The sequence below is a fragment of the Canis lupus genome, chromosome 1, assembly GCF_048164855.1.
Source record: "Canis lupus baileyi chromosome 1, mCanLup2.hap1, whole genome shotgun sequence".
In the NCBI taxonomy this organism is placed as follows: domain Eukaryota; kingdom Metazoa; phylum Chordata; class Mammalia; order Carnivora; family Canidae; genus Canis; species Canis lupus.
Window position 1 is genome coordinate 15,408,561 of NC_132838.1, and position 22,340 is coordinate 15,430,900.

General features: G+C 38.7%; 2 protein-coding genes across 13 annotated transcripts in view; one reads left to right on the forward strand and one right to left on the reverse strand.

The window, feature by feature from the left end:
* RELCH (RAB11 binding and LisH domain, coiled-coil and HEAT repeat containing) overlaps positions 1 to 4,777 on the reverse strand; it is a 110,453-nt gene extending 105,676 nt beyond the window's left edge. For 5 of the 9 annotated variants that reach the window (XM_072821619.1, XM_072821628.1, XM_072821609.1 and 2 more), the window contains exon 1: positions 4,008 to 4,776. In XM_072821619.1, coding sequence (XP_072677720.1) covers positions 4,008 to 4,533 — 526 coding nt within the window. In that variant the 5' untranslated portion in view covers positions 4,534 to 4,776. Of the gene's footprint in view, positions 1 to 4,007 lie in introns of all 9 variants that reach the window. The other 4 variants (XR_012028494.1, XM_072821640.1, XM_072821636.1 and 1 more) reach the window with 2 other exon arrangements.
* A 197-nt stretch (positions 4,778 to 4,974) lies between these two features.
* Positions 4,975 to 22,340, forward strand: part of PIGN (phosphatidylinositol glycan anchor biosynthesis class N) — a 107,772-nt gene continuing 90,406 nt past the window's right edge. The window contains exons 1-4 of one of the 4 annotated variants that reach the window (XM_072821666.1): positions 5,005 to 5,166; positions 7,322 to 7,472; positions 12,865 to 13,027; positions 22,184 to 22,312. The gene's annotated coding sequence lies outside the window, so the exon portion shown is untranslated. Of the gene's footprint in view, positions 5,167 to 7,321; positions 7,473 to 12,864; positions 13,028 to 22,183; positions 22,313 to 22,340 lie in introns of all 4 variants that reach the window. The other 3 variants (XM_072821679.1, XM_072821673.1, XM_072821658.1) reach the window with 3 other exon arrangements.

Genomic DNA, 22,340 nt, shown 5'->3' on the forward strand with positions numbered 1-22,340 from the left:
AAATAAAAATAATTTAATGTTTTAGATAATCTATACTATCCATCTTTACATGGTTTATAATCAACCAGGATGCTCTTATTATAAAATCATAATCTAATTTGCAACAATCAACATGCTAGACTTGAATTTAGGGGACCTTAAAAACAGGCAGTAGTCTAATTCTAGAGAATCATTTATCCTCTGAATTCCTAGAATATAATCTGTGCAATCAGGAGCTTAGTCAAAATCTTCAAAACATGGTACTGAAGCAGTCTTACAAACTTATTTGAACATTTATATATTTATCTATTTTCTAACTGGGTTAAGACATTTACAGGCACTGATATTTTGATACATATTTAAACTGTACTCAAGTTTGTGCTGTATGTGCACATTTATAGAAAGAATATTTAGGAAATATTTCTTCTTTTTATAACTTTAAAATAAAGTCTCGCCATTAAAGACTTAAATGTAAAAGCTAAAACCATAAAGACTTCTAGGAGAAAATACAGAAAATTTCTGCAATCTTGAGATTGGCAAATACTTCTTATATAGGACACAAAGACCATAAATCATCAAAGAAAAAAACTGATCAACCAGACTTGAAGACATTTAGAAAATAACACAGTAAACCACACTGGGAAAAATATTTCCAAAGTGATTATTAATAAAGGCCTTGGGTCCAGAATATATAAAACAGAATTTTAAAAAGTGGTTAAAGACAGACATTTCATGAAAGATGATACTCTAAAGTATCAGAAAAGCTCAGGAGGAGTTCAGCATCACTAGTCCTCAGGGACATGAAATTTAAAACCACAATGAGATACTTCCAATTTCTCATAGGATGAGTTAAATAAAAAGCCCGAAAATACCACGTGTTTAGGGGATGTGGAACTCTCATACACTGGCGATAAGAATTTTAAATGGTACAACCACCTTGGAAAACAGTTTGACAGTTTCTTATAAACTTAAATATATAGTAACTATATGACCCAGCAATTATATTTCTGGGCATTATCCAATGAAATGAAAATGTATGTCCATGCAAAAAGAAGTCACACAGAAAAGAATATATGCTCCATGATTCTATTTACATGAAATTTTAGAACAGGCAAAACTTATATACAGAAGTGGTTCTTAATCTGGGAAATTTTGGTCTCCTCTTCCCCAATGTTGTAGACATTTTTGGTTGTCACAGCTTGACAGATGGGGTTGGAATGGTTGCTACAGACGTCTAGTGGATAGAGAGGTCAGAGATGCTGTTAAACATTCTAGACTGGACAGGGCAGTACTGCAACAAAAAATTATCAGGCCCCAAATTTCAATAGTCCCCAGGCTGCAAAATTCTGCTGTATAGTGATCAGTGGAGGTCTAAAGGTGGGGCTACGGATATAATGCAAAGAAAAATGAAGGAGTTCTGGGGACAATAAAAATGTTCTATATTTTATTTGTAGTAGTGATTAGTTTCTCAAAAATCATCAAACTGTACACTTGATGCATTTACATCAAAGTTGATGGTAAAAATCATAGTGCATGTCAAATAATCTAAAGTTATATAAAACAGTTTATTCCTCAAAGAGTTAAAAATAGACCTGCCCTACGACCCAGCAATTGCACTATTGGGGATTTACCCCAAAGATACAGATGCAGTGAAACGCCGGGACACCTGCACCCCGATGTTTATAGCAGCAATGGCCACGATAGCCAAACTGTGGAAGGAGCCTCGGTGTCCAACGAAAGATGAATGGATAAAGAAGATGTGGTTTATGTATACAATGGAATATTACTCAGCTATTAGAAATGACAAATACCCACCATTTGCTTCAACGTGGATGGAACTGGAGGGTATTATGCTGAGTGAAGTAAGTCAGTCGGAGAAGGACAAACATTATATGTTCTCATTCATTTGGGGAATATAAATAATAGTGAAAGGGAATATAAGGGAAGGGAGAAGAAATGTGTGGGAAATATCAGAAAGGGAGACAGAACGTAAAGACTGCTAACTCTGGGAAATGAACTAGGGGTGGTAGAAGGGGAGGAGGGCGGGGGGTGGGAGTGAATGGGTGATGGGCACTGGGGGTTATTCTGTATGTTAGTAAATTGAATACCAATAAAAAATTAAAAAAAAAACAGTTTAACTCAATGTTTGCTTTTTAAAATACATGTATGGAAAAAACAGGTTAGGCATACCATTGATGAGATTATGGATAACTTATTTTTTCCTCTTTTGTTCATTTTCTTTGTATTAACTTGAAAATACTACTTAGAGTCTAAATTATAAATATAATTATCTTTTTCTTTTTTTTAAAGATTTATTTATAAGGTTTATTTATTTTAGACAGAGAGAGAGAGAGAGAACGAACATACATGGGTGCAGGGAGGAGGAGGAGAAAGAGAGGGAGAGAGAGGGAGAACCCCAAGCAATCCCCCTGCCTAGTAGGGAGCCTGATGCAGGGTTGGATCTCATGACTTGCAATCACCACCCCAGCCTAAACCAAGAGTCTAACCAACTGACTCACCCAGGTGCCCCGTAACTATTTCTATATACAAGAGTTTTAATGAGAAATTTTCATTATGGACAGTGATACCAAACTGTAATAAGGTAGGCTAAGAAATTCTTTCAAATAGAATAAAGTCATGAAGTACAGAATAACCTATTTCATTATATTAACACATTAGAAAAACGTATCAGATGCAATTAAGTTGTGTTCAACAATAGGCCAGAGGTTGTACAAAGTGTGAGGAATATGAAGATGTCCCTCAAGAAGTGACTATCTAATGGAGAAAAATGATATTGTCAACAAAACAATTAAAGACTATAGTCCACATATGAAAGTAGCAAAATAAGCGACAAAGAAAAAAAGAAAGAAGCAACTAATTAAACATGGGGAGTGTGGCAAGCATTTGTAAAAGTGACAGGCTAGCCAGCAATGAGAAAATTTGTTCCTGAGAAGATTACCCTACATTATGAGTAAGGAAGTTATACCTACTGAGAAAATTCTCTATCAAAGAGGGAAATCTGCCCAGGATTTACCTGGATAGAAAATGTACTCTGCACTTGCACCACATCTAGATTTGGCAATAGAAGTCTCTGACACCATTCAGAAGTACAGAGGCAAAATAATCACTGGGGCTACAATTTAAAAATTGTACACTTAACATGTTGTTAGTGAATTGCGGTTGTTCTCCTCTGACACACTGAAACTTCTCATACCATTATTAGTATGGGAAAATCTAAGATGCCTCCCAAAAGAGGATACTGGGATACACCCTTGGAACCTGGAATACATCCTTGATAGTTTTTAAGCCATAAGGAAACGCTTATAAATATGTGATGGACAGGATAAGCCATCTATACGGCTAAGAACAGCAACATGGTAAAAAAAGTAAATGTCTAACTTATGCAGATTTAAAAAAAAAAAGCCTGCGAGGAGGTGGGACCACAGGCAGAACTCGATCACCCTGCTCCTTAGATTTCCTATAATCGTGGAAACTTCTTGCAATTAAGGCGCCGACATGGAATTGAACTGGCTTTCCTTAAACGCAACACATTTTGTGCGGCAGAAAAAAACCCATTTCTGAGGGACAAAGCCCTTCCAAAGACAAAGGGGCGGTCGGGCATCTGACCGGCCCCAGAGAACATTTCCGATTCTTCTCCTCCCTCCTGACTTTGAGTCGAGGAATCCCTAACTGCAAGCGATTTAAGAAACGCGACTTCCCGGCCGTGGGGATTCAGGAGATTGGAGGAAAAGGGGAAACGATCAAAGCGACAAGCCCGTTTGCAGGGAGTCTCCAGCAGCCCCGCAGCAGCCGGGGCACGAGAAACGGGATGTGTTCTTCAGATAGCGACGCCGGCAGGGGAGCCAGGAGCCAGCGCCAGTGCCAGTGCAGCCAGAGGCCGAGGCACGCAGCCGGCCGCCGCCAGGTCCCTCGGCTCCCACCGCAGACGACTCCCCGCCCGCCCGCCCGCCCGCCCGCGCCCGACCTTCCCAGGCGCCCGGCCGGAGCCGCAGGCTGCGCTCACTTACTGAGCTGTCCCCCGCCGGACGTCGTACTGGGTTCCCGGCCTCCGGCGCCCCCGCCGCCGGCAGCTCCAGGCATCCCCGGCGCCCCCATGCCCGGCGGGGTCCCACTCTGCCTCTCGAAGTTGCCGGGGTTGGAGAAGTAGTCGCGCAGCCGAGGCAGTTCGCGGCCGCTCTCCAGCAGCTCGGTGTGCAGCTCCAGGGCGGTCAGCAAGTACTGATCGCGCAGCAGCTGGGCCGCGATCGCGTCAATGGACAAGCGGCCCGGGGTCTCCCCGCAGCCCCCCAGGGCCGCCGCCGCCGCCGCCTCCCCAGGGAGCCCCGGCCGCGCACTGCTCCCTAAGGCCACGGGATCCTGGGGCGACAGCGAGTCCGCAGAGCCAGGATCCAGGCCGCTCCCCGAGCCCAGCCGAAGTCCTGCCCGCCGCTCCTCGGTCGCCGCTACCTCGTCGTCGTCCTCGTCCGAATCGCTGAGGAACGGATTCACACCGCCGCCACCACTGCCACCACCTCCAGGCGCCATTGCCGCCATCTTACCCTGTCAGAACTGTGGGCGCCTCCCTGGCGGGCTCTGACAGGCCGCAGCCTGGACCCCCTCTGAGCCTCAGCGGGCGCGGCGCACCTCCACAAGCGCGGCCTGCCCACGTCCCACCTCCACACCCCGAGACCGGGCGTAGGCGCCGAGGCAGAAGGCCCGGACGCAGCGGCACCCCGCTGCCTCAGCCTCTGCTGCACCAGCAGCGGGGCTCTGCAGGCGTCTTCCTGGTCTCCAGTCTCGCGAGAGAGGGTGAGCGGCCGGCCCCTCTCCCCGCGCAAGCCCCGCCCCCGCCCCAGCCCCGCCCGTTCTCGACGCGCAGATTGAAAGCCCCGCTCCCGTCTCAAAGGCAAAACCCCGCCCCCGCCCCTGTTTGATTGGTCGGGACAGGAGTGGGGGGAGGGGGGGCTGGCGTCGCCGAGGACTGGCCCCAGAATTATCGCGAGAGCCGTCTCCGGGCAGGTAGGGTGTCGGGGGGCGTTCCGCGGCTGAGAGGCAGTTATGACGGTGGTTTAGGGACGTTCTCTGGGGTCTCCTTTCAGGAGGGGAGCTGTGCGGGAGACCCGGGTCCCGCCTTTCCGCTAAGGAGGCCTCATTCCCGAGATAACGCCTGACTCGGAAAAGCCCCAGGTAAAGCCCGGGGACCGGAGCGCCGACAGCTGCGGCGGCACCAGAAGTGGCCTCGCGCCCGCCGACGCGCGGCTTGCCCGGCGCGCTGCACTTTCCCTCGAGGTTGGCGGCGGGTTGGCGGCGTAGTGGCGGCACGTGTAGCAGGTGCCCCGGGCACTGGCTAGAACGGGACGTCCTTTCTCCTCCCCTCCCAGCCGAGTGCCGGCTGCGTGCACTTCTGGAACACCGCCTTCGAGGCGCCCACTTGGTGCTGTGAGGGCGGGCGGGCAGGCAGGTGCGGTGTGGGAGGTGGAGGAAGTAGCCCACGGGGGAGCTCCTGAGTTTGCCATCTCTTTTCCTTTCCTTTCTTTTTTTTAAAGATTGTATTTATTCACGAGAGACACAAGAGACAGGCAGAGACACAGGCAGAGGGAGAAGCAGGCTCCTCGCAAGGAGCCCGACGCGGGACTCGATCCCGGGACGTCCGGGGTCACGCCCTGAGCCCCGCGGGCGCCCTCAGTTTTGGATTTCCTTGGCTTTGTGGTTAGACCCCTGACGGTCTGTGCGCTGTCTGGTCTAACGAGCTCTCCGTGGCTCAGGGAGCACTGAGGATTTAAAACACGGTTTGCACCACAGGGACCCTTCAGAATACCAAATGCGGCCCCCGTCGGTAGAGAGAGAAAAGCGCACTTCAGTGACCTGGTCAGCTCAGCTCCGCCCAGAAGTGTTCAAGGGCCACTCTAGAGTCGGTTTTCTTAAGTCCAAAGCCAGTCTTCTCCCACTGTGCCTTCCAGTCTCTCTCTGACTTGGCCATTTAGGCTTGAATTAAGGTGTCGACCGCGGAACGTAATTATTTTAAAGCTGGGTGGCTCTGCACAGTTTTAATTTCCTTTATCAGATGTTAGCACTTGGAGGGAGTATGCTAAATTTGGAAGCCCCCCCCCCCCCCCCCCCCCCGCGTATCTTTTAAGTCATTCCTGGATTACAGTCCGAGGTGGTGAAAGGGATGTTAGTTTCTAGTCAACAGTACTGGAATGCTATTCCTAAGACCTTCCATTTCCTTCACATGTAAATTGCCCCTTTTGCAAGGTTTTAAATTTCCTTTCCTTCACTGTCGCTCCCCGTGAGCCCCAAAATAAATAGATAGCAGTAATTTTGTTATCAGGTGAATTACATGTTACATTGAAGTAGTCAAGTATCTCCTTTAGCTGTTGTGGAAAAATAGAGCATTTTCTTACATAACCACAGGTCAGGTTATTGGTTTACATGTAAAAGTATGCCAGCGGTTAAGTGTAGGCTTTAATTTCAGTTTACCCAGGCTCAGTAAACTGAAATTTTCATTTGAGTGAGGCTTTTGGTTCTTTGTTTTGTTTTGTTTTTGCTCCAGAGTTTTGTTGTTGTTGTTGTTGTTTTTTTGACGTTGTTAGTACCAGGAATTCAAAATATTTATAATACAACATTAGCTCCTAATGTTCGAATTCTAAGTATTTTTCTGTGCTGTGTATATTGAAGAAAAACATGGGGGGAAAAATCCCTAATCTTAGGAAAATAGTGTCGAAATAGCCAATGCTGTTACCGTTTATCAGCAAAAAGGATTGCTGATACTTACTGTAATTGAAATTGCCAGAGAGATTGAAAATGGAATCAATATCTGGAAGGTAGTAATGGGAGGGATTAGTGAATGGCATGGATAAGCGATTGGAAATGTATTCTTTATATACAATATTTCCATCTCTGTAATGGAATTTTTAGAAATCTCCTGCGCTTAGGGTCCCTGAAGAAGATTGTGCTTACCTGGTAGAAGAGCCTAGAGTTTGTATCCCAGTTCTACCGATTATTTGCTCTTAACGCCTTAAGTTACTTAGCTTCTCTTAGTCTCTTAACATTTAATATGTCAAGGGGGTTACTAAAAGTGCACAGAATTAGGAATGTGCTTTTCACAATGCCTGGTACCTAATACACCATAAATGTTGTTAGTATAGTCAGTTATGGATAGTGCAATATTAGTATATATTGAAAATATTTGAGAGGTTTTTTTTTTTTTTAATAAAACAAGTATCAACTGTTAAGCAGCTAAAGCTGGAAAAAACAATGAAGTCAGTAGGGGGCAAATCTTTAATTTAGGGTCTGATTTCTAAAATGTAAGTTAAAATGGATTTAAAATATGTTTTCTCAGAGAGTTGTAAGAAGTTGGACATAGAAGTGCTTGAAATGATTGACTTCCTATATAAATCTGTAGTTTCCTGATTCTACTTCATATCCTATAATCATGGACTTGTTTATATGACCTTGCAAGCCCATAACAAATCAACTGGCCAGTTTTCTCAGTAAGTACTTTTCTAAGTACATAGGGGTTTACTTATCAATAGAAGTGTTTAAGAAATAGCACATACTAGAATATTAATACTTGCTAATCTCTACCAATAATAATTTATTATTAATAGGGTTGGGAAGTGTTCTACTTAGCAAAATTTACATTAATGTAGGTCTTTACAGCTAAGGTTTCATTGAATAATGAGGATAGTCATTGAAGTTTGTATCTTAGCAATGAAATGTTAAAGGTTGCTTTTTCTTTTAAGCACTTCAAATATTTTAGGGCTTAAAAACTAAGTTTTGACTTTAATACTCTTAAAATAACCACAGTTAATATTTTAAATGCAAAGTTTTGGTTGATGTAAAATTTTTTAAATATCTAATTTTTATATTGTTTTTCAGTGCATGTAAATATTTCTACAGGAATAAGCTGAGTAACTTTTATTGGTACACGGATATGCATCTTTTAACATTTTTGGTAGTTAATTATTTTGAGAGGTTTCCAAATAATTCAACCATGACAAAGTCTATCTTCTTAGATAAATCTGGATAAGTGTGATTCCCTTTATTCATTTTATTTTTAAATTTTTATTTATTTATTTGAGAGAGAGTGCACCAGCGGAGAGGAAGGGCAGAGGGAGAGGGAGAAGTAGTCTCCCCGCTGAGCAGGGCAGTATTTTGGAATCACTGCAGTTTTATGCATAGTAAGTGACTTAAGCATAGAAGTTAGGTTTTTGTTTTGATATAAATATCCTGAATCTTCACAGTTCAAGTGTTTGTTCTGGTGGAAAAAGAGAAGCAAGGCAGCCTCTAGTGGGTGTAGTGCATATTACATGTACCTTTGAAATGATAATCTAAAATAATTTCTTTAGCACATATTTGAATCCTTACTAAGCATTTTAGGACTGCAGATGAGTGCTGGAGAAGCCCTGCCCTGCTGTCATGGAATTACAGTTAAGTGGTAGAGACAGACATTAATCCAAATAGTAAAAACATAGGTATATATTTATAAACTCAAGGTAAAGTTTTTGGTGTGGACTGCATAGTCCCTGAGAAAGTGATGCTTGAAAATGCAAGATGTCATGAGACAATGGAGTGAGAGAGGATGGAGGGTGGGTTGGAAGTGCAATTTATGTAGAGGTCTTAATAACAGTAGGAAGCATGGGCTACTTACATAAAAAAGACCGATAGGGTGAGATGCCATAAAGCAAGAGGGAGTGCCACGAGACAAGGCTAGAAAGGGAGGCAGAGGCCAGTCCATGTATCCTCTTGTGTGTCATGATAAGGATTCTAGTGTTTTGTATTTTTTTTTTTTTGAGATTTTATTTACTTATTCATGAGAGATACAGAGAGAGAGGCAGAAACATAGGTAGAGGGAGAAGCAGGCTCCCCACAGGGAGCCTGATGTGGGACTCAATCCCAGGATCACAACCTGAGCCAAAGGCAGATGGTCAACCATTGAGTCATCCAGGCATCCCAGGATTCTAGCTTTGATTAGGATGGAGGAGAGGCACTAAAGGTTTTACCCAAGGGGCAAGATGTTCAGATTTGCAATTTGAAAAAAGGTAAAATAAAAAAGTAGTATGTGGCTATACAGCCGAAGAATGAGGTATACAGAATGAATGCCAGTTTTCTGATTAGTGTACTTGAGTGGAAGGTGGTGCCATCTCCTAAGGTTGTAAACACTAGGGAGTTGGGAGGCTTACTACCTAGACAGGGTTCATGGAGGATATCATGAGTTTGATTTTAAACATACTCAGTTTGTGGGCAGCCCGGGTGGCTCAGTGGTTTAGCGCTGCCTTCAGCCCAGGGCCTGATTCTGGAGACCCGGGATCGAGTCCCATGTTAGGCTCTCTGCATGGAGCCTGCTTCTCCCTCTGCCTGTGTCTCTGCCTCTCTCTCTCTCTCTCTGTCTCTCATGAATAAATAAATAAAATCTTAAAAAATAAAAAACATACTCAGTTTGTCTCTCAAATGGATGTATTAAGGTTGGGATTACATATATGGATTTAGAGCTATTTGCTAAGATTTTTGTATATAGGTACTTTCTGACACCAAGGATATGATCAAAAAGCCTTAGATGGAGGGGCACCTGGCTGGCTCATTTGGTGGGGCATGCAACTGTTGATCTCTGGGTTGTGAGTTTGAGCCCCATGTTGGGTGTCAAGATTACTTAAAAATAAAATCTTAAAAAATAAATTTTAGACAAAAAGTATAAGAGTAAGAATGAAAGAAGCCCTGGGACTGAGTTTTAAGTAACTCAAAATTCAGTGACCACATAGAGACCTTTCTATGTTAGATAGGAAATGAGAAGGAAAACCAGAGCAATGTTCACAAAAGCCAAGAAATGACAGCTGTTTAAGAAAGAAGATATGGTAAACAAAGACAAATTGAATGGATGATAAAAGACTGAAAGACTAGATTTTGCAATATTGGCTACATTACATTAATGAAAGCTTTTTCTCTGATATAATGGAAAACAAAGCCTCGGGTTGTTTGAGATTTAGATCAGGGAAAAAGAGATCATATTCATTATTTTCAAAATTTTGGTTGTGTTGAGGAGAAGAGGTGGCCAGCGCCTTTAAAAATGTTCTTTATTAATCCTTTATTTGTAAGATGTATCTTTGGCATAGGTGTGGCTTACCTCATTTTCAGTATAGTATTTCACCAAACCAAAATTGTATCTGTTCCTATTGTTAGATACTGTTTCCAAATATTATGATACAAATAGCAAAAGACAATTGAATTTAAAGTTTTTTACCTATATTTGTGTCTGATACGGAATTTATCTTAATACATTCTTAAATGATAGCTATCCTAGTGCTTCTGCCAGTTGGTTAAAAGCTTCAAACTAGACCTCTGTCACACCATGTACAAATAAGTTCTAGATAATGACTGGTGAAAAACAAAAATCCAAAACTTAGTATTAATTTAAAACTATTTTTATGTGACACAGAAACAAGGAAAGTTTTCTTATGGAAAACACACACACACAAACAAAACTCAGTCCAGAAAGGGTAAATTTGGTACATTATACTGTATTAAAGTTACAAAAAATCAATCAATAAATAGTTACAAAACTTCTATTTAACAAATAGAACCCTAAACAAATTTATATTTTTTGTATGTGTGGTGCAAATAATTATATCTTTCTAATTATCTATAGGTAGGGAGACACACAGATACACATGCATGTAATGTATAAGTCAAAGAAAAAAGCCCAACAAGCATAATCCTATTTGATCAAAGGATACGGACACATAGTTGATAGGAAACCCAATTGGCCAATAAAAACATGAAAAGATGTTCACCCTCACTAGTAATCAGACAAATAGATAAACAACAGGATGCCATTTCATCTTGTTTAGATTGGAATAAGGTAAATATGATAATACCAGTCAATCGTGGGAGTTAGAGGAAATAGGAATTCTCATATACTGCTGGTGTGCATCTAAATTGTTATTGATATTTTACTACTGTCTTGTAAAGTTGAGAATACAGTTTTATTGCAGCAATTCCACTTAATAGAGATGATTTTCAAACTTATTTGTACATAAAATGGTTAGAAATACATTTTTTCACTACAATGTACTATGTTCATATAATGCACATGTATGCATGTTCACACATAGGGAAAAATTAAAAAACTTTTTAAAAATAAGTTTTCTACTTCTGAAGTGCTTTATTGTAATGTATTCTCTATCCTATCCTATTCCTTTTTTTTTTTTTTAAGAAGCTATCAGGATAATTTTCAAATAAATTATAGTATAGTTATATAATAGAATATATGTTTAAATCTTTAAAATAATTTATCATTTTTTGATGGTGCTGGCTGGAAAGGCTCATAAAAGGAATAATGGCTTTGCATGTATACTAGTAAAAATTAATTCCTCAGTAGGATAGAGAAGGCATGAGTGCAAATATTGGTGATAATAATGTTAATCAAATCTTGTAGAATGACAGCTTTTAATCACATAATTGAGTTTAAAATGTATATCCTCTCTAGAAGAATTTCAAATAATCTACATAGGTACTTCATGCTTTCAGTAGACAGAGTATAGCTCAGTATAACTCCTCACTCCTTAGGTATTGGTTGTACACAGTGGCTTTCTTCCAAAGAGTACAATATGAAAAAGGGGGGGAAATAATTAAATTTATAATGGAGAAACTGGACAAACACTGCCTTGGCCAGGTGATCCAGTTTAATATCAATTGTGATAAGCTATGTTATGTTGATGCTGTATACACTCTTGAGAAGATGTGATTAAAAAAATGGCACTTTACACGTGTAGATTTCCTTCTCTTCCTCTCCTCTTTCTAAACCCATTCTAATCATGAGAAAAACATCAGACAAAGTCTAATAGAGGAGCCTCCTGCTGTATACCGGACTGGTACTTTTCAGAACTTGCGAGACCATCAAAACAAGCAAATACTGAGAAATTGTCATAGCCAAGAAAAGCCTAAGGAGACATGATAAGTAACTACTGTGGTATCCTAGAACAGATAAAGGACATTAGATATGAAGACAAAAAATTGAATTCTTCTCCGGTGTATAGCTGGGCATGAATCATCTAAATAACCAACAACCTCTGTTGGTCTACTGGCCATGAGGAAATTTGAAAATTAGTTCTTATATGGCATTTGTAAAGTCACATATAATTTTTGCTTGAAAATGACCTACATCATGATGAGAAAAATATATACCCCAAAATAATAAGTATAAAGGAGCAAATGAACTAGTGTTAGTAACATGGCTTAATAGTTTCCCTGATAATCTTCTGAGATGGGATCCTCTTACAGTATGTTGATGATTTGCTGATAGCCAGTTTGGCTAAGCGGGCCTCAGACCATAAGACTGTGAAAACTTGAAATTTTCTAGCTAAGAAAGGATATAGGATTTCTGTACAAGTCTCAGCAACTTCCTTACAGTTTTGACTGGCAATATTTACTCTTCACATGACAGATAAACAGAACCTAAAAGAACTGCAATACACCATCTTTAAATAATAGGCTCTTTAGGATGGTTTACACTGATGTGAACACTTAAAGCCTATGAGCTTAGTAAATAACCTTTATTTACAAGAACACAGGTTACATGAAATCAGAGCTATCCATAAAATTTGTGGTGATTATGACCATGTCTCTAGTTAATGTTATCTTTTGAGCACAGACTTAGGCTCCAAATTAATTTTTTTCTTTTTCTTTTGAAATATTTTTAGATCCATAGAAAAGTTAAATAGTACATAGTTATAGTATACTCTTTACATTGTACCTAATGTAAACATTTTATATGACTACAGTATAATTATCAAAACCAAAACATTAACATTTGTACAAAACTATCAACTAATCCGTAGTTCTTAGGTGAAATTCAATTTTTCCACTATTTTCTATTTTCTGACCCAGGATCCAGTCCAGTTATGTCTCTTCAGCCTCCATTCCATGACAGTTCTTCATTCTTCAGCCTTTCTTTGTCTTCCACGACCATGATACTTTTGAAGAATACTGGTCTTTTGCAGACTTTTTTTCAATTTGAGTCTGTCTGATATACTCCCATAAATACATCGAGGTTAGCATTTTTGGCAAGATTGCCACGTATTCTTTTGCCAAAAATACTATGTTGTGCCTTTCTTAGTGCACCATATTAGGGTTACATGATGTTAATGTGTCTTATTACTGGTTATGTTAACTTTGACCATTTGGTAAGGTGGTATCTGAAGGGTTTCTCCATTGTAAGTTAATGTTTTTCCCTTTGTAATTAATATATGTTTGGGTGATATTTCTTTGAGACTGCAAATACCCTGTTTTGCCTCAAATATTCACTTACTGAGTTAAGCATTTATCAATGTGTCCTGATGGCAATAAGTTATTGTGGTGTTTAGGTGTAATTTTATATTTTCCTTATTCCTTCTACATTTATTAGTTGGAATTCTGTGGAAAAGAGATGTGAAATTCCAAGCTCATTAATATCTCATTGCATTTTGGTGAAGATAAGAATGCCAAGTTACTACCTGATGAAGTAATTATCTCTAACATGATTTTAGAGAAAAAGTATCAACTATATCCTCATTTGATTTTCCTTCCTGGAATTCTTTTAGATACACTCATTTGACCTTATCTTTCTTATATTGAAATAAATTCTTTAAAATTAAGGATCATTTAAGAAAATGGGTTAGAAAGTACATGAGGGGCACCAGGGTGGCTCAGTTGGTTAAGTGTCTACCTTCAGCTCAGGTCATGTTCCCAGAAGTCCTGGGATCTAGTCCTGAATCAGACTCCCTGCTCAGTGGGGAGTCTACATCTCCCTCTACCCCTCCTCCCTGCTCATGATCTCTCTTACACACACACCCTCTCTCAAATAAAATCTTTGCGGAAAAAAAAAAGTATATGAATTTTGGGGTTAAGGCCGGTGTATACAACTACTAAAGACCAATTAGAATAAAGTATAATGGCCAGTGAAATTTACTATAATTAATAGAGTGCAATATATAAGATCATTACTTTGAGGAGGGGAAAAATTTATATCATGTAGTTTAGTAGGGAACGCCATTTGTGTGTTGCTGAAGTGGTCCAGATAAGGACATAATGAACTCATTTGGTGGTGTGAAAGTAGAGAACTAAGAAACACAAGCCCTTTTGAAAATAGAGCCCAGAGGTGCCTGGGTGGCTCAGTCGGTTGAGCAACCAGCTCTTGATTTCAGCTCGGGTCATGATCTCAGGCTTGTGGGATCCAGCCCAGGTAGGGCTCTGTACCAATTGTGGGGCCTGCTTAGAATTCTCTTTCCCTCACTGCCCTACCTCTCCACTTACTCTCTCTCTCTAAAAAAAAAAAAAGGGTGGGGGGGAAGAAAGAATAAATAGAACCCAACTGGACACTGAGAAATAGTAAATATACAGGGTTTATATCATTAATATTTGGTGGCAATGAATATTCCAAGTCTTAATTAAGAAATTATAAAATTGATTTGACTGGAACAGGAAGATACATTATACCTTTTTAAATCCCTTTTTTAAAAAATAATATAAATTTAGCTATTTAGAGTTTGATTTAAAAAATAAAAGTCCCGTGCTTTACAATTTAGTTTAGAGTATTCCTAGTACTTTACATGTGTATGGTGCCATGTCTTAATTACTTCCCACTAGACTCCTGCCATGGAATAAGGCTGATGGTGTCTTTTTTTTAATGGATAAGGAAACACAGGGAGTGACTTGACTGGGAGACTTCTGTTCTCATATAACAGAGTGCAACTTTTACTTTGGCTGTTAGAGCTCTGGGAAGGTCAAAGTTCTCAAAATTTTTGTTTGACTACTTCAGTAAGCTTTTGGGTAGTGGGAAATTTATATGTTCCTTAAACACATAGACTCTGATACTTTATTCAGAAAAGCTGTGTAATGGCAATGGGAAAATAAGAACGTTAATTCCAGGGAGTTATTCATAAATGCAAGTGAAAGTGGGAAATGACATAGATGTGTGCTTATTTATAACCGTGATAGAGAGTACTAATGTTTCCATGATGAAGAGGAGATATTTAAATCAATGTGAGCTTCTGTACATCCAAATATACCATATGTATTTTAGCTGAATAGTTTAAGATCTAACTGGAAGGAATTAAGTACTTGAAAAGTGACTCACTTTGGACGACTAAATATGATACCTGATAGACTGTATCCTGGAATGGAAGATAGAAAAAAGACTAATAATTGAATAGAATATTTTGAATAATTTTAGACAAATAAATCTAATAATTTGGATGAAATCAAATTTTCTAAAACGTATAACTACCAAAGCTCACTCAACAATTAGTAAATAATCTGAATATTCCTATATATATGAAGAAATGGAATTTATAGTTAAAAATCTTCCCACAAAGAAAAAGTCAGTGGCTTCACCAGTGAATCTGTTACACAGTAAAGGAAGAAATAATACAAATTCCACACAAATTCTTCCAAAAAAAAAAAAATCAAAAGAGGTAGCAACACTTTCCAACTCCTTGTCTGATAAAAGCAGATTCAGACATTACAAGAAAACAAAATTAGGGCAGCCTGGTGGCTCGGTGGTTTAGCGCCGCCTTCGGTTTGGGGCATGATCCTGGAGACCCGGGAGTGAGTCCTACATCGGGCTCCCTGCATGTTTCTCTCATGAATAAATGGATGAAGTTTTTAAAATATATATATATATATATATATATATATATATATATATATATAGTCTCATATCTTTTCATAAACATTGCTTTAAAATGCTAAATAATATTTTAGCAAATGAAATCTAACAGTTCATAGAAAGGATAACACTTAATAACCAAGTGGGGTTTATTATGGGAATGCAAGTTTGGTTTAACATTTGTAATTCAATCAGTAATTCATTCAGATTAAGAAGCTGAAAGAGAAAAAACAAATGTTCACAATCATCTCAGTAGATCCAACAAAAAGCATTTGACAACATCCAGCATCCATTCATGATTTTAAGCTCTGCATGCTAGAAGTGAAAGCCAACTTCTTTAACTTAATAAAGGAAATCTCCGGGGATCCCTGGGTGGCTCAGCAGTTTAGCGCCTGCCTTTGGCCCAGGGCTCGATCCTGGAGTCCTGGGATCGAGTCCCACGTCAAGCTCCGGGCATGGAGCCTGCTTCTCCTTCCTCCTGTGTCTCTGCCTCTCTCTCTCTCTCTCTCTCTCTCTGTATATCACAAATAAATAAATCTTTAAAATAAATAAATAAATAAAGGAAATCTCCAAATCCTGGAAAACTGACAATTTTCACCCTAAAATTGAAGACAAAGATTTCTGTTACTACTACTTCTGTTCAGCATCATACTAGAGGTCCTATTAGTACAGTAAACATGAGACAAAGATAAAAGACCTTCATATTGACAAGGAAGAAGTCGTTTATTCATAGGTGATATAATTATCTCTGTGGAAAATCAAAAAGATCTGTATAAAAGCTACTATAATAGTATGTCAGTGTTGTAGGATACAAGGTGAGTATATAAAAAGTAGTGTTTTAAGAACTAACAAGAAGAAATTGAAATACAAAATACCATTTACAATAATATAAAAAAATATAAAATACTTAGGGGTGAATTACATAAGCATGAGGAATGTTTTGAGAATTCTGGGTATATTCATTATCTTGACTATATTGTACATTTTATATCCATACAGTCTGTTATAGACCAGTTGTACCTCAGTAGAGCTATAAAAATGCTATAAAGAACATTATTGAGGCACTTCAGAAAATGTGGAGTACAGATGGTAGATGAGATAAAATACTGATGTTGAATTTACCGAAGTTGACAATTGCTGTTGGTATATAAGACAGTATCACTGTTCTCAGGAAATAAACACTGAAGAATTTAGGGTTTAAGGGGCATGTTATATGTAATTTATCCTCAAATGGTTCCAAAACAATATTTGATTTTACATACATGGGCACACATATATGTGTGTGTACTTTCATGGGGGTAAGATAGACAAAGCATGGACAGTAGAGGCAAGAGAAAACATGACAAAGCAAAAGGAAATATTAATATAGATGCATGTGGCTACAGGGTATATGGGTTTTTGTACCATTCTTGCAATTTTTTTATCAGTTTGAAATTATTTTTAAATAATGCGTATTAAAAAATCTGTATTAAAGAAAGTACTGTTAGGGCACCTGGGTGGCTCAGTGGTTGAGCATCTGCCTTTGGCTCAGGTCATGATCCCTGGGTCCTAGGATTGAGTCCCGTATCAGGCTCCCTGTGGGAAGCCTACATCTCCCTCTGCCTATGTCTCTGCCTCTCTTTCTGTGTCTCTCATGAATAAATAAATCTTAAAAAAAAAAAAATAAATAAAGTGCTGTCATTTACAAATATTTCTTATGTAGGACACAAATAGATAACCAAAAGAAAAATTAACTGAACTTAACCAAAATTGGAAGGTACTGCTTTTTGAAAAACACCTAGAAAAGGGGGATAGGGAGAGTATTTTTTTTAAAAAGTCCGTTAAATACATGAGAAATCACTCAACATCATTAGTCATCAGGGAAACGTAAATTAAAACCACAATAGGTTACAAGTACACTCCCACATATAGAAAAGGCAAAACTAGGGGATCCCTGGGTGGCGCAGCGGTTTAGCGCCTGCCTTTGGCCCAGGGCGCGATCCTGGAGACCTGGGATCGAATCCCACGTTGGGCTCCCGGTGCATGGAGCCTGCTTCTCCCTCTGCCTGTGTCTCTGCCTCTCTCTCTCTGTGTGACTATCATAAATAAATAAAAATTAAAAAAAAAAAGGCAAAACTAAACAGCTTATTAATACCAAATATTGTTGGCAAATATACAGAACAGTTGGAGCTATCAGACATTTCTGGCCTAGAGGACATTTTGCTAGCTGAAATAAAGCTAGTCAGAGAAAGACAAATACTGTATGATTCTTACAGGAAATTTCTAAGAGAGTCAGACACATGGAGGCAGAGACTAGAATGATGGTCACCAGGGACTTGGGGATGGTGGTGGAGGAGAAATGGGAGTTATTGTTCAACAGCTATAAAATATCAGTTACACAAGATAAGTTCTAGACATCTGTATAACATTGTGCCTATACTTACCAGTACTGTATTGCACACTTAAAAATGTAAAAGGGTAGATCTCCCATGTTAAGTGTCCTTACCAGAATTAAAACAAACAAACAAACACATAAAGAAAGTAGCAGTAAACCAGTGACACTAAAGTTGATGCTTTGGTATAAAACAAAGTTTGGGAGTTGGTTCTGTAAGAAGAGATTTACATGTATTTGATTTTAGACTCAAGAATGGCAAATGAATTTTTCTTACATGATAAATCCAGCTTCATGTACATTAGCAACAATAATATATTACTTAATGAGTACTGACTGTGGTAGGGATTCTTCTGCATATTTTACACACATCAACTCAGTTCTAATAACACCCTAGCAAGTAGATACTATTGTTATCCTCATTTAATTGACAAACTGAAGCACAAAGAAATTAAGTAACTTGCCTTAAGTTACACAACTAGTAAGTAGAGAAGGCAGGATTAGAATCCCTGCAGAGGAATGCATTGGTATGTACTCTTTACCATTATGCCATCCCACCCCTCCAAGAAAGGTACCAAGATCAAGTCTGGACACACTGGTCATCTGAACAAGTGTTAGAAAAGGCTTAGGGTCTCCAGTGTGACCCAGGGTTCAAATCTCATTCTTCCTCTTCTAGTTAGATGATGTTTGGAGCATCACTTAGGTCCCATTAGACTCCATTCCCTGCTGTAAAAATGAGGGTTCTACTACTTCATTGACAAAGCAGATTCTGAGGATTAGAGGAAAAAACATAAGTACTCAAGCCCAGGATCTGATGCTGAGCAAGTAATCAATAGTAGCTAGTGCTATAATTGAATATTCTCACTGTGGAGAAATATTATACACAATATAAAGAATATAAAGCACATTATACTTACTATAAAAAGTTAAGATAAATTCTTAAATGGCATTTATAGTGAAATTATAGATTGTCAATAAAGTTTTAAAACACTTGCTGAAAGGACAGTATGTGAAGCTGTATAACAGGTAAAACAGTTTGGAAAAAGTTTAGCAATACTTTATATAAATTTAAACATCTTTCCATTTAACCCTGCAACTTTTTTTTTTTTTTAATTTTTTATTTATTTACGATAGTCACAGAGAGAGAGAGGGGCAGAGACACAGGCAGAGGGAGAAGCAGGCTCCATGCACCGGAAGCCCGACGTGGGATTCGATCCTGGGTCTCCAGGATCGCGCCCTGGGCCAAAGGCAGGCGCCAAACCGCTGCGCCACCCAGGGATCCCAACCCTGCAACTTTTTAAAAAAAGATTTTATTTATTTGAGAGAGGAGGGAGCACAGGCAGGCAGAGGGGCAGAGGGAGAGGAACAAGAAGACTCCATGCTGAGCAGGGAGCCTGATGCAGGACTCCATTCTAGGACCCTGAGATGACCTGAGCCAAAGGCAGATGCTTAACCTACTGAGCCACCCAGACACCCCTAACCCAGCAATTCTAATTCTGTATATTCAAGAGAAATGAAGAAAATATATATATATATAAAGTCTTGCACATTTACTGTTTAAAAAGCTTTATAATAACCCCAAACTGGAAACAATGCACATATTCAAGAATTTAATAAACACTTTGTAGTATAGCCATACAATGGAATACTTAACATTAGAAAGGAACAAACAAATCACCTCCATAAGTCAAAAATTATGCTGAATGAAAATAGAACAGACTGCATGCTGCATGAGTCCATCTCAGTGATGTTCTAGAACAATCAACATTAATCTTCAATCACAGAAGACAGAGCAGCAATGGCTTATGATTGGGACTGTGGGGCAAGGATTACCTTCAGAGGGACATCGGGGAATTCTTAGAGAAAATATTCTAGATCTAGATTTTGATAGTTATGTGAATATATATTTGTCAAAACTTGTAAAACTTAAAATGTGTCCTTTTTTAAATATAAAATACACTAATAAACTTGACAAAAAATTAAAACTAGGTACCAATCTTTAGAAGTCTTCACAAAAAAATTTAGTAAGACTCTTAAAATAATTAGCACTTGTTTAAATAAGTGCCATATATTATGATGGAGAGTCCTTGTACTCAAGAAAATAGCTAGGGGTAATTTTAATTTAATATGCATATTTAAAAAAAAGCACAGATAGTTTTTTGGATCTGAGAATTATCACAGAGCTCCTTGTTAGCACTGAAAAATGGGCTGCTGGATACTCTATTTTTAAATACAGAGTGTATGAGTATTTAAATCAAGGAAAATGAGAGAGGGGTCTAATTCTGGGTGGCCAGAGAAACCTTGAGGAGATGACTGGAGAAGATGCAAGAAAATGAAGAAGCAGGCTGCCATGGGACCAACCAACTAAAGAGCCCAGAGACAGTTTTTGTGGAACTGAGAACTTTGCTGGGATGCAAGACCTTCAGTGCCAAAAGCAGGAAAATCCCAGGGAAAACAGGAGTAGCCAACTCCTCCACTTGTACCCTAGGTTCCATTTTTTTCTGACTTTCATAAGGATTTGTAACCCCTGCGGTTATTCCAGCTTTCTGTGGCAGCTTTGACCTCTTTCTACGTCCTCATCATTCCTCAGCACTCAAATCTACGATTTCCTAGCTGAAGAAAATCCTCTATTGGCCCTACCTCAATTTTCATTTTTCTTCTTTAGAGTTAACACGCTCCCAAAGAGCTGTACTCATTTTGCTGCCTTTCCCTTCATCGCCACCTGTTGGCTTTTCAAACAAGCACTTTAGAAAGGGCTCAGTTCTCGTTATGTTGAAATTTCTCAGTAAGGTTAACAAGAACTTCCACAAACCAAATCACCTGCTGCCCTGCTCTTACTCCAATCTGAACTGTATCTGACAAAGCTGACCACCCCTTCCTTTCTCGAAACAGTGGTATTAATAATAATTTCTCTATTTGAAATACTGTCATTTAGAGTATTCAATGTCTTCTTAATTCATCAAATTTATTTTGTTAGACTGTGTCTATTTGAAGTGATAGTTTTTTCTTTAGAAGGGGTTGTGAGATAAGAAAAATCTATATTGCAAGTGTTAAATGAAGTTATCGTTAGGATAATCAGTTTTCAGCTAAAAAATTATTTCCGTGTACAGTGTATCAAGAGCCTTAAAGGTGCTCATAGCCTTTGACTTAGTATTGAATTTATTGGCAGTATTTTAAACGTACAATGTGAAATGTTGAAAAGTTAACATAAAAATTACATTAAAATGTAAATTAATCATGTTGACATTTATAATAATGAAAAAATGAAAACCCAATGTTTAACATTATAGAGGTGAACAGGAAAATTAAGATGTGCCCATAGAATAAAGTGTGGTGATGGTAAATAATGAGTAAGAAGAGTTCTTTTTTAATAACAAAGAAATGTTCATGTATAATAAAAAATATATGAAATTATGAGACTATAAAAATGTAGATTGAAAAACTGTAAGAAATGTAACAGATTTTTCTTTAGGTGATAAAATCATAAGTAATTTTTCTATATTTTCCAAACTTACCAGTGATTTTTTTAATTTTTTGAAGATTTATTCATTTATTTTAGAGAGAGTACAAGGGTAGGGGCAGAGAGAGAGGGAGAGAGTGTCTCAACCAAACTGCACTGAGCATGGAGCCCAATGCAGGCCTCGCTCCCATAACCCCAAGATCAAACCTGAGCCAAAACCAAGTCGGACACTCAACCATACTTTGCCATCCAGGCACCCCATGATTGTTTTATTTTTACATACCATCATGTATGCCATCATTAAGATGGTGCTTGCTGTATAGTTGAAGCTCATATATATTAGAAAAAGCAGAATATTTATTGAGAGTCTTTCCTTAGGTTGCAGAATAGCACCGACCCACGAAGGGACTTCTATACTTTGTGGAATGTCTTTGATATTTATGACTCTTAAATCTTTCAGGAAAAAGTGGCCCATAATTTGCCCATTTACATTACTTTATATTCTTTTTATGATGTACTTGACTTTGACAAGGATTTTGTTGTTGTTTTTTGTTGTTTTTGCCATCCTTTCTTCCATGATGTAATTCTTTAGACCAGGAAGAATAAGATGTGTCTGTAATTAAAATTACTTCATCTTTGGTGTCTTTCAGCCAAGGGTCACTGTATGTAACTGATGTTAGTTATATTACAAAAAGACAATTAAGAGTACTTTGTTGTTTTTAATCTACAGGGAGATTCACCAACAAAAGTAAATTATAGACTGTCTTGAAAATTCCCATGGACTTGATCTTGGCAGTTAATGGCATACTGTCTTACAGTATTATTTAAATGAAGTTTCATGTTGCTTAGTTTTCCTTCTGTAAGTATGAGTAAGCTTATCAGATCTG